This window comes from Gallus gallus, chromosome 11 (genome assembly GCF_016699485.2).
Source record: "Gallus gallus isolate bGalGal1 chromosome 11, bGalGal1.mat.broiler.GRCg7b, whole genome shotgun sequence".
Taxonomy (NCBI): Eukaryota; Metazoa; Chordata; class Aves; order Galliformes; family Phasianidae; genus Gallus; species Gallus gallus.
Window position 1 is genome coordinate 10,799,409 of NC_052542.1, and position 12,718 is coordinate 10,812,126.

Below are 12,718 nucleotides of genomic sequence, written 5' to 3' on the forward strand. Positions count from 1 at the left end.
CACCTGGCTTCCATCCTGATGGGCATGCATGCCCCAACTTGCCTGTAACCCACAAACCACAGGCGGAACCCTTTGCTACAAGGCCAAACAAGGTGTACTCCACTCATTGCTCTCTCCTTTTGCTGAAGCAAACCTCATTGATTTCCATAGGTGTTTTATTTCTGTGTCTGGATCTTTCTGGTACTCCAAGGCTCTGCCCAGTCCAATTTGCTTTATTGATCTGCTTCGTTCAATAATCTGCCTTTCAAGCTTTACTCTTCAGCCTTTCTCTGCTGTACCCTCTTTTCCTGCTCACGTACGCATTCTGCAAAATGTTTCAGCCCATACCCCATTTTCATCCTGTCCATAAAGATGATGATATCCAACTTGAAGGTCAAAGGTAGCTGCCGTCCTGAAATTACTGCTTGTATACATGCTATCTGTACACTCTGCTGATCTCACTTACATAATAAAATAAACAAACTGGGTCTAGCTCTTTGCCACCTCGGCTATGAAGCCTTCGGCCTAAGGATCTACTAACTGCACTTAGATTTCTGCAAATGTAGAAATCCTTACTCTACGTGACGTAAACTAGACGAGTGGAACCTGGAAGCAGTGCTACATACCTGGGAAGCGGAATTCTTGAATGCTGCCTGGCATTTCATTTTAATGGAGAGCATTTTGCAGTTCACGTTCAATCAGTGAACAATGCACAAGTCAGAGACCAAGGCAGAAAAACCCTGCCACATGATGACATTTGCCTCCTGCACCCTAATGTACTGCTACCTGTCTTGATTTCAATAGCTGAAAAACAGAGAAAAAAAGCTGCAGAGCCCATAAAATCTACAGAGCTGCACAATGCTGCTGGAAGGTAGCAGTATGGTCAGCAATATGGCTGGGAGAACTGGAGCAGCCTCAGAGTAACACATGGGAAGCATGTACGACACAGAAGTTCTTTGCAATGCTGCAAGGATGCGATCCAGGCTTGTTCTTGGCAGTCCAAGCTGAAATGGGCGCTGGAGTAATTCTGGTGAATGAAGTCTCTCTGCAGTGCCAGTAATGAAGGCCTGTGAGCCAGTGCTAAGAGGCACTCTGGAACTGACAGATGGCACAGAGCGCGGCCTAGAACGCCGTGTAAATAAAGCGCCATGGAAAATACAGAAAGCACAAAGCTAATGCTACCACAGCTGATCCTTCTAGGGCAGTTATTGCTAATCTAAAAAGAAAGAAACTGGGGGTAGTGGAGACCGTTTCTCTCCTTTCCTAAAATCTACGAGCACTCTGAATTCCAGCACTGCACTACTGTTCCAGACGAGGTACCACAACGGTCAGAAATGTACTGCTATCTCAGTTGTAAAACTCACCCACAGAACAGAACTTTCGTGAAAAATCTCAGAGGACGTTCCTGTGTGTGAATCAGGCCAAAACCTCTGGGACATCACCGCTATCTTTGACAGAAGAAAGTCAGTTTTACTTGCAAATCAGGTCTTTATTGATTTAGCTTTATTAACACAACCTTGCTGCCACATTCTTCTTCAGCAGTGGCAAAGCTACAGAAAAACCTGAGGAGCAGACAGATCTGTTAACTGTACTGAACAGGTGAGGCTTCTGTGGTGGACATGAACCGAGGGAACAGTAAAGGATCACAAAGTGGAAATTGGTCCACTGCAATGATCACAGCAAATAAGCGTCAATATGAGAACTGAGAAGAAAAGGTGAAAGGAAGGGACACGATATTTTATCCTCCAAAATATTTTAAATAATTCCTTTTGCTACCCTAAATACTATGCCTATTAGGCATGGTTAAACGGTAAATTATAGCTCCGGATTAACTTTCTTGTTTTCCATTCTTTTCCTGGTTGGCTTTTCAAACATCACCTTTTCCCAGAAGTCTGCCTTCTTTTCCTTCAACTTTCTGGCTTTCCTTTGTTTTAGATTTATCTCCATGTATTCTTCATTTAGATTATACGATGGCCATTCAGCCAGACCTTCCCCATTAGGATGCCTGTAAACAATAAGAAAGAAAGAGAAAAACCCTGAAATTTGATAGCAATCCAGAAATCATCAAGAGAAGATTTCTGGACTGTTGATGAATGAGATCGGTGTAATTATTCTACAGGCAGTGGAACTGAGGTACGAGGGAGTGACAGGATTTGCCTGTATCCTTCCAGGAAACCAGAAGCACATCCAATAAATAAACAAACAAACCAACGTCTCCTGAGTCCCACTACAACTGAGGAAATGGGCCACGTGGTTTAGTGCCGTAGGTCTCATCCTAGCTTTGTGGGACTGAAATTCTCTGTTCTGAGCGTGATGGGGCAAAGGCTTCTTCATTCTGATACAAGAGGATGGAATTCCGTGCTTCAACATTTCCAGGATATTCCCTTAGATGCAGTTACAAGTATGGCCACATGTAAATATACCTCAACACATCACAAAGAATACCTGCTAGTAGAATGCTTTCCTTACAAATTTGAGAAAGTAGCAAGAGGACTGTATAGCGTTCTCTAGTTGTTCTCTAAGAGCAGGATATTGTAAGTAAAAAGTAGGTGCAAGATGTAAGCTGAATCAAAAGACTCTAGTAACAGATTAATTCATGCTTGTTACAACGCAGCTGGATTGCTCTAAAGTTCATGGAAGTAAAAAAAAAAAACTTCAGTTTGCATGGACTTTGAAACAGACTATGAACTACAGTGAAAATGACGGTAATAAAAGCAGAAAAAGTGGTGAAAAAACTATATATTCTCATTCTCACGATTTTCTTTCCAAATGAGAACTGTACCCAATCTGTTTCATGGGAAAGAAACGACTGCTTTCTGGGTATTACTGTTTTAGGCATATGCAAGTAGTGGCAAGTGCTGGATTCACAATATTCCTGAGGGTGTGAAACCTTTCACCGAACCATTCAGAGATCAGCACGTTCATTTGGGCTGTGGCACCAGAGGATTCTGTCTGAGGCAACCAGAGCCCATGCTTCCAAAATCCTACGAGAATGCCCAAACTGTTATGGCAATTTGGAGAGGTTTGGAGAGCATGCTCTTAATTCTTCCTCAATGGACCAGTTCCATTTTTCCGGAAAAGATGACTTACTGACTGAGTCATGTGACAAAAGGGACTTTCACCCAGGCCTTGGTCATGTTTTCACTTTTTGGCAGTACGTACATTTATGAACAGTTATTTGTTCATACAGGATTTGTAACAGTGTCATGGTTTTGTAATTTTGCTATTGGTATTCCACATCACAACATCATCTACATCACGGTTACTTAAAGAGTTAATATTCCAGTTCCGTGGATTGACATCCTTTTAGATACTTGCTTCTCAAAAGAGAAGAACTCTCTTTTCTCAAAAGAGAAGAACTACATATCCCAGAGGACCTCACAGTCAGAGAAGGAAGATACATCACGCAAGTCATGGGATCTGGCTCTTTCGACTCTCTCTCTGGCAGCCAGGAAGAGGAGTGGGTGTGCTTCCAAGCCGTGCGCCTTCATTCAAGTAGGCCTTTCGGTTTCGGGAACTTTCTTTTTTGATTTATTACCCTTAATTTCAATTAGATTGTATTATATTGTGTTATCTTGCATTCCGATACCATAGTTAGTAAAATACGTTTTCCTCCTTAGATCGTTGCCGCTGCTCCGTTCTTTTCCTTCTCTGAGCCCAGCTCCCGTTTCACTACCCCTTTCCCTTTTCTCTTCCCATTTTTGGGAACCAGGGGGCCGACGGGTCTACTGCCCCCTGTCACGGGAATAGATTTAACTAGATTGGTCTAGACAACTCCGTGACAGTTCACAGAATAGGAAAACACTTGGGATCCCACGGCTGGTTTTTGACGGATGCTCTTCTCCTCACAGGGAGGCTGTAAGAATGACGACCAAGGACACTCTCGATAAGGAAGAGCGAAAGGAACAAACCACATATTCTGACACCTGTGGCATATTCTGTAAACATAATTTCTTATAGAGAATCAAGGGAAGTTTTCCTGTGATCATGACAACAAACGACACATTAGTGAGTTAGAAAGTCAAGATTAAAATCTGCATTCTGACAAATTAACATTGACCTTACTTCAGGTTGCAAAAGGAAAATGCATCCTCCGCAGCTCTCACAAATCTGTGCGTTCTCTCCTCCTTTCACTCCTCATTTGTTCTGTGAGCTGTACCCAAAACTCCATTTTGTCTTCTTTCAGTTTCTTTGCTGCCTTTTGGATGAGGTCTATTTCCAGGTATCTTTCATCCAGATCATACTGAGGCCAATGGACCAAGCCTTCCCCATTGGGATTTCTGGAAACAAAACAATGGAAAGTTACCTGTCCATTGGTGCTCCGACTTGTCAACCTGAGATCGTTTCAGAAGACTAACAGGAGCTCAGATGACACCATTCAAGGACCTGAACACATGCATGTTTTTATCAAAATGCTCATCACTGGAATAGCACGCACTTAATAATGCTTGCCATTGCTTTGGGATTTAATCCTCCCCTGCAGATACAAATACCTCCGAGATTTTATTTTGGATTGCACGTTCATTTCCAGAGTTTTTCTTGCAATCATTAAGAAGAGAAACTATTTGTTTCAGTACTTATCTTAAATTCTGCCACGTATACAGCCATGCTGCTGCTACGCAGCAATGAGCTGCAGTTAGTGCTACGGATCTCACCCGTTTCTAGCAAAGTTAGTCCAGTATTTCATAACAGCTCTGCTAAGTTTATTTTCTTCTTCTGTAACATTCCCTGCAAAGTGAGAGAAGTAATGGCAATAGTCAAAGATCAGTACTCAAAAAACAGCAGTCCAATCAATTCCAATACACTGTAAACAATTCTGTGGCAAAGGGGCTTCGGATTCTATTATTTCTAAACAAAATTCCATTCTGAAAGTCCTCACGGAAGTGTAATTAATAACAATGCTGATTTCAAAAGAATTCTTTAGCAAGCATAGATACATCACCAGCTAAGAACGGCTTTCCAAAGACAAAGGCAATCTCACTTCCATGATCTGCTTTTACAAACTCTGGTACGACACCCGTGGCTGAGCTTGGCCGATGTTGAAATTCATAAAAGTAGACTGGGTGGCCAGCATCTAACAGGAAATAAAATCAAAAACAAGAGTGCTAGTGTTGCAAATGCCACACAACAACGATGATAAACTTTCACCACAAGCTATTTTGATCAAATGAAAACACTAGCAGTTCTTCTGATAACAAAGTGTGATACATACGTCAAGTCCACAGGCACACTCAAGGACGGAAGATGACTGTTTGAATAAATGCTGAATTACAGACTCACCTCTATGGTATCTAGCCACTTCAACCGCTGAGAATACAAAGAAGTGATCTCCTAATGCATCAAGAAGGCCATCTCGCACCTGAGCACGGCTCTCTGCTTTCCCTATGTATTCATTGAATATGAGATCAACAGTATCAGAAGTAAAACTCTGAAATGAACAGGAAATATATTTTTATAATTACAACGAATACTGAAAAGAGTAAAAGTACACTGAGAATGCCACCTGCATGTCTCTGGCTAGACTCCAAACATTACCATCTTTCAGAGACAATCCCCTACTGCGCCCAAGCAGAGCTCACAGTTCACAGTGGCGCACCCTCAACTAACATAGATGTTCTTAGCGAAAAGAGATTTGCAAGATCAAAAAGGATGCCCTCAAATACCTCTAGATAAATAGCAATTGGTGATGCTAAGAGACAGATATGGTTCTCTGTCCTTCCCTTTGTGGAAACAACCCTCATAAGAGAAAAGAAATCCCGCTGGATTTCATAAGATCCATTTCTTGCTGCAGACAGCCATAATTTACTCCCTTTCAGAGCAACCCTGGGCTCTGCCATTCCCAGATTATGATAGATTCCTATGGCTCTACATGATCCTTTACAAGTACTGGCTATGTTTACCAACCTCTTAATTCTTCCCTATTCATCTGTAATTTTTGGTTTCCTGGTTTCAGGAGAGCACAAAGCAACCAGAAAGCTGACAGCTTTGTCAACCACGGGGAAGCAAAACATCCCATGCATACATGCAGGCCTCCTGGTGCCATTTTAAGCAAGGTGCCCTTTCTAGTCTGCATGTGAAGCTTCAGAAACATGAATATTGAATCATCCCAGTGAAGAAGTAGCACTGGGTTATTCTGGAAATGGTTTCTTACCTCGAATGATAATTCTATGAAGTTTTTTAACACTTGATAGGAAACTTCTTTGTCCAGACCATGTGTAAAATCAGGAAATTTCATCATCTTCAGAACAAAGAGATTACATATTTAGCAGGCAATCTAATATTCACAAACTCGATTAAAAAAGGATAAAAAATAAAAATAAAAATCTAAATAAAGTCATTAGAAGTTTCTTACATTAGGAAGTCCCCATCCAAATTCACAGTTAGTTACTCCTATTATATATGGGACTGCATTGATTGCTTTTTCAGACAGTAATTGCCTGGGACTCCTTGGAAAAAATACACCATCCACAGCTGAACTGATGAACATGGGAGGCTGGAGAAACATAAACAAAGAAATAAAAGAATGAAAAATTTACTTGAATTTTGCTTCTGAGAAATGTTTTTACATTTACACTGCATTACCAAAGCAAACCAAATAAAGTACCAAATGAATATATAGGTAATTTTATACAATAGACATTTTGAACCAGAGAAGATTTTGCACATTGGCATTATATTTTAAGTATTGTAACCTAGAATTGTAGGTTATATTTAGTTTACATCTCCTCTTAGCAAGCGCAATCCACCTGTGAATGTGTGATGCTGTGAGGCAAAAACCAGCTTCTGTGTTGAAACTGCAGATGAACAGGAAATCCAGCACTGTAGTAAGAAATTTAGAGAGGGACATAGTTATGATGTTAAGTAATGTTCAGCCTCTCCAAAGAATCTCTGACATCTCATACTCTTGTCTCTTCTCTTGACAGAACCTGACAGTGAAACATGTGTAGCTCAGTGCCCATACAGAATTAAAGAGAAGGAACCTGTTCACATTTCTCAGGTGACGTATAGCATAGTTGCAATATTGCCCTACCCTGAAAACATAAAGAAGGGGCAGGTGTTAGATAGACCTCAAGTTCTCTTACTATTGCAGGACATACATAGCATGCTCTGTTATGATCAAATCTGAAATGTCCTTCATTATACAAGGAGTATACCTACCATTTTTAGAGTTATCTGTTCCATCTCTTCCTCTGTTTTTTCTCTCAAGCACTCAACCAGAGCAGCGGAACTGGACTTTTCACAGCCAGATGCAGCAGCAATTCTCTGCAATCAATAGAAATGAGTCACATTCTCATTTACTAATTATCCATATACTTCCCTTAGAAGGGCTCTATGTGCTCCTGACTCTGGAGTCCAGAGGAGGAGGGGAAAGTGGTCTCAGTTCCTCAGAAAGGATCATCAAAGCCAGAAGTATTTCAGCTGCAGATGCCGAGATAGGAAGCCTTCATAACCCTTCATGCTGTGGGCTGAACAGAACGACAAAACCTACTCCATCATAATATCTCCATTCACTAGCACACCAGGGTAGTTGTTCTGGTATGTAACAAACTGGGCTGAGAAGTCTGGATGGCATAAGGTAGTTAGAGTAATGCATACATAGAATATAACCACGTAGGTGATGAAAAAAAAGAGCACATTACACCCTTCTCAATGACACACAGTCTTTTTGAATGAGGTAATGCAATTTCTCAGCTGTTCTTAGACAGACCTCAGTGCAATGCTGCCTCTTTTACACCCCAGGTTAGCAAAACAAAGCACTTGCAGGTCGCTTGTTACAGATGACAAATTGGGTTGAATTGGGCTCTTCTTTTTAATTATAACTAAGCTGAATACACTTGTGTTACTTTGAGCACATCGGGCTCCTGACAGGAGGGAAAGACAACAGTATTTAGAATCTGGTGCCATTTTCCAGTCAAAAATACCAGCTCAACTTTTTCTGAAGACAGTTACTTTATTTCTTTACATTTCATACTCATTCAATGCCTTCCCTCTCTGCTTCCTCAGTCTTCTGCTTTCACTCAGACATCTGTGGATAGTTGGGTATTTGGAAGGAAAAATTTCACTGAACGTGTACTATTGCAAACAGGAATACTGCCTCTAGTGAATGTGGTTGAAATTCCACAAGAAAAACCGCTTAAGATGTTCAAAACAATCTGAAAATTATATATGCCACAAAATACCCACTTGTGCTTCTTCCTCAGGCTTATCAGTGAATAAAGCCCTGATTGCAGTACCACTCTCTGAAATGGCCTTATGGAACAAGCCTTTTGCCAGTGGAGATAAGACCTGGAAAAAAAAGCACCAACCAGACACAAGAACAAGCATTACTGGAAATGCCTTCTGATCACTGACATAGAATTTCAATAGCAGAAACTGCCTTTTTTGAAAAAATGTCATCTGAGAGTTACTCTGTAGCCTCTGATCATAGTTCTGCTGTGCAAAGGTCCCTGGCAGCATTAACAGGGATAAGTTCATGCCTGCCGTTCCCCACCCATCGCACTTTGCTTACAAGACTTCATGGAACAGCACTGCAAGCCAGATAGGCACAAGGTAAAACTACATCCAATGGACATGTTGTGCTGTGGAAGGGGAAGAAACAACTATGAGAGAGAAATCAGCAGTAAACCGACATTCGGATTTGAAAAAGACAAATAACATTAAGAGTTCCAAACGACAGGATCTGTGTAGAAAAAGAACACTTTCAACAGTCAGAAGCTGCACTGTCATCACATTGTACATCAGACCAAGGTGATCTGTGGTTCACGCTAATGCCACCCATTTTTTGGCACTGACTTTTCATTTACATTCTAAGAACAACCGTGTACAGTGGGTTCGTTTCTCAAATAATAAACATTCATGCCTGTGGTGAACTTACCAGAGCAGATACACTGATTCCCCCTGCAGATTCTCCACAGATGGTGACAGATCCTGGGTCTCCTCCAAAGTGTATGATATTTTCCTGAATCCACTGAAGAGCTGCCACTTGGTCCAAATACCCCCAGTTACCACGAGCATACTTATCACCAGTGCTAGGAAGAAATAACAGATTTCTTGAAATGCTTGATGTAAAAAAAAACAACTCAGAGGTAAACTCAGTCTGCAGCATAAGAAATCAGCTGTGAGGGAGCCTCTCTATGTAATTTAAAAAGAATTGGCTTGAAAAGGGCTAAGATCAGACCAGCTATCAAGCCAGAGCAGTCTCTGAAGCAGATCTGGGACTTGTAAGTTGCTCCCAAGTGCTGCATGTGTAATTAAGAAACATGCAGTTTATTTGCAAAAACAAGTATCCTACAGGTCATTTCACAAAGGATTTGCACACGTAAGTTTGGAAATCGCTTATCAAAAACAGAGACAGCGTATCTTACCTAAAGTATCCAGCAATACCCAATCTGTATTGAATTGTCACAACAACCACGTTGTCAAAGGCTGCTAATGCTGAACCATCGTAGGATGATGCTGCTCCTAGAACTAATCCACCTCCATGGATCCACACAAAGACCTGGAAGGGGAAAAAACAGAAACGGTTCAGCACAGGGAAGAGCTCCCTGTGATACAGACTAGATATCCTAGCTTGTGCTGCTTCACTCGTGAGTCCTAATTGTGAAATTACATTTCACAAATGGTCAACGTCTTTCAAACTGGAGACTGGCAGCCTCACAACAGGCACTGATTCCATTGAATACTTGAATTTTACCAGTGCCCCTGCAGGAAATCCAACACTACTTCTGTAAAAAAATCAGTCAGATTTTATTTATTACTGTGCCAGTAAGGTCCACATTCTGTATAAGATGTAAGTGTGTTGTACATGTGTTGTAATCCTGAGGAAGCTGTTACAAGATTCAAGGTCAGGCTTAATCTGTCCCATCAAAAATAGAAGCCATCAAGCTTGCGAGAGGTTTTGTAATGATTTTCCTTACAGGCAGCTTCTCCTGTTTTTCTGTAGAAACAGGTGTGTAAATATTCAGGTATAAGCAATCTTCAGACATCTGGAGACGAACTTTTTCTTTTCTATTGGTAATAGCATCTGACACAAACTGTCCTAATACTTTGTCCTGTAGACACCTGAAAAAATAAGAGAAATAAGAATCAACAGAAATTAAAAAATCTCTCAGCTACAGTGTGCACCTTTTTGCAAAGTACAAATCTCTGGTATGTTTCTGGATTTCGTGCAACAGAAAACATCCAATGAAGTTTTAAGTTCCAATACGTTTCTTCCATTGAGTTGGCATGGTAAGCCCTGTAAAAAGGGGCCACAGTCCAGAGCACTACAATTTGACCTTGAATGTAGTTTTGCATGCTTCAGAACATTACAGAAGTATACTTGCAGATAGATACAGCTATAAGTCACTTCAAATAAAATGCATAACGATTATTTTGTAACTTCAGTAGCATTTTGTATTGCAATTACTGAGCTACTGGTACTAAAGAAGGGCAGCAGTACAAGTGGATTTAGCATGCATTTAGCATAAAATCCATTTAGCATTTTAGTCCAACATACCCTCAGCTTCTTTCTGTTTCAAAGCTACACAGCTTGAAAACATGACCAAATGCTCACAAAAAAGTACACTGTCAGTCAGGTGTTGATCCGTCTTAGCTCAGTTATGATGCCTATTAGAGAGCACTCGATAAAAACAGCAGCTTATAAAGAATTCTTCAGAAACGCATTCTCTGTAGCAGATGTGGGAGGAGGTGAGATGACACCAAGGAGTTAATCCTTTTGGCTTTGGATCACCCTGCATATCAGTGCCCTCAAACCGCAGGCAATATAAAATCACTGAGAACATAAATGCTTTTCTTCTTGCTCTACTTACATTGGTGGGTAGGAAGTGGCATCTCTGACACCTTTCCATGGCTCAGGTGGCTGGGGTTCAGAAAACCTCAGTGGTCCAACAGGAGCCTTAGCAAAAGGAAGTCCCAGAAAGACATTTACACTCCTCTCAGCCGCATCTACTTTGAATTGGTATCCTCGGGCAGTCCCGTATTTGGTCACCACTTCTGGTTGCTCTGCTTTTTGCCCTGGGGGTTGCGTGCACAACATCACATCACGGACTGGTCTACTAGCGAGCAACTGGCAGCTTTCTAACAGCTGAGTGTGTCAAGTGCTACCTGAATATGCACCTACTGTTTGTTTCAACAAGTCGTTTTCAAACACATGCCTTCAACAAACGCTAATCGCTAGAGCTGACATTAGTTCAGCCTTCATTCCCATAGCGTTCCCAGGTATGATCTCCCTCAGCTGCACCATGCCTGCACCATATAATTTGCTCACTCTCCACACACATCAGTAACATCAGTAAAGTTTGTAGATCGCTGTTCTTACTTAAAAGTCCACCGGATTGCCCCCCCACAAAAAAAAAGGCATTTCCTGATTTAGAAAACGATCTGAGGGTGCACAAAACATATTTGGGAATCTGGATAGAACCTACAGATACAGAAAAAAACTTCTACCATATCTGCAAACAGTCAGGCACCCACAAGTGGTGCAAACTTTCAGGTAAGATTTACTTTAGTCCCGGTGACAAATTTCTCAAAATCAAACAACAGATATGGCATTTTGGACTCTCTGACTCAGGAGACAAAATTTCACAATAGGAATTTAGTTTTGCTAGCTGCACATGAGAAAAAAATAAGGAGACAAATGCCTGAAAGCAGACCAGAGAAAGAAACAAAGAGCTCTTTGCTGTTCAGACCTCAGTTCTGTGCAGCAGAGTTGGGAGTCCGGGGCCTCCTTTAAGCTGGGACTCCCACGGGGATGAAAACTTCACATGCACTCTAGCTCCTCACCGCAGGCAAGAGTAAACAACATTTTGGAAGCTTACCAGTCGCTACGAGAGCCGTGATCCCGGCGGTGAGAATCAAGGACAGCAGCGTGTTCTTTTCAGTTGCCATTTTGCAGCCTCCTCACACACTGACCCACTCCGTGCACTGCCTTTAGTACTCTGTAAGTACAGCTGTTGCGCAACACAAACGCTGATTAGGAAAAGCAGTGCTCAAGCTGTGAACCAAATCATGTTCTAGGAGAGCTTTTTTTTTCCTGAATTGTTTCTCCAGGGTGAAGCTCATGCCATGAAGACTGGGCTGCCTTTATTCTGCACACATAGTCATCAAGTGATTGTCTGTTCCATGCATGCACGGATAAAGGCAAGGACTGGAGCTCAAATACTGGGGCTTAGCATAAACTACCTCCTACCTTACTTATGTGATAAATGTTTCCTGGAAGCAAAGGGCAGTACTCCAGAGCAGTAAACTCTGCCCTCCTGTTTGCCTGGTTGAATACCACTGCAAATTATCTCAGGATGGCCACTTACATTAGAGTCCTGTGGTTCCCTGTATTAGTAAACTGGCTCTACGCAAGGTGAAACTACAGGAGTCCCTGCATGTGACACCTGGCTTCCATCCTGATGGGCATGCATGCCCCAACTTGCCTGTAACCCACAAACCACAGGCGGAACCCTTTGCTACAAGGCCAAACAAGGTGTACTCCACTCATTGCTCTCTCCTTTTGCTGAAGCAAACCTCATTGATTTCCATAGGTGTTTTATTTCTGTGTCTGGATCTTTCTGGTACTCCAAGGCTCTGCCCAGTCCAATTTGCTTTATTGATCTGCTTCGTTCAATAATCTGCCTTTCAAGCTTTACTCTTCAGCCTTTCTCTGCTGTACCCTCTTTTCCTGCTCACGTACGCATTCTGCAAAATGTTTCAGCCCATACCCCATTTTCATCCTGTCCATAAAGATGAT

General features: G+C 41.7%; 1 protein-coding gene across 2 annotated transcripts; it reads right to left on the minus strand.

Annotated features, from left to right (window-relative positions):
* Positions 1–1,447: 1,447 nt before the first annotated feature.
* CES1L2 (carboxylesterase 1 like 2) lies at positions 1,448–12,108 on the minus strand. 2 transcript variants are annotated; one of them, XM_004949899.5, is made up of 14 exons: positions 11,799–12,108; positions 10,791–10,995; positions 9,897–10,041; positions 9,345–9,478; positions 8,855–9,008; positions 8,164–8,265; positions 7,138–7,242; positions 6,332–6,472; positions 6,131–6,217; positions 5,260–5,407; positions 4,922–5,053; positions 4,635–4,707; positions 4,045–4,259; positions 1,448–1,984 (listed from the first exon to the last, which is right to left on the minus strand). In XM_004949899.5, exons 1-13 carry the CDS (start codon positions 11,866–11,868, stop codon positions 4,082–4,084), a joined length of 1,674 nt encoding a protein of 557 aa, XP_004949956.3. In that variant the 5' UTR covers positions 11,869–12,108; the 3' UTR covers positions 1,448–1,984; positions 4,045–4,081. The 2 variants fall into 2 exon arrangements, with proteins under 2 accessions (XP_004949956.3, XP_001232058.4); XM_001232057.7 differs by having other exon boundaries at positions 4,040–4,259.
* Between the last annotated feature and the right edge of the window lie 610 nt (positions 12,109–12,718).

What these genes read in the sequence shown, in the direction of transcription:
- CES1L2 (XM_004949899.5), bottom strand. Translation starts at nt 11,868, where the DNA reads ATGGCAACTGAAAAGAACACGCTGCTGTCCTTGATTCTCACCGCCGGG. An exon ending in GGTATTGCTGGATACTTTAG is followed by an intron (nt 9,009 to 9,344) that starts GTAAGATACGCT and finishes ATTTCTTCCTAG; the next exon opens with CACTGGTGATAAGTATGCTC. An exon ending in GAATCAGTGTATCTGCTCTG is followed by an intron (nt 8,266 to 8,854) that starts GTAAGTTCACCA and finishes TTTTTTTTCCAG; the next exon opens with GTCTTATCTCCACTGGCAAA.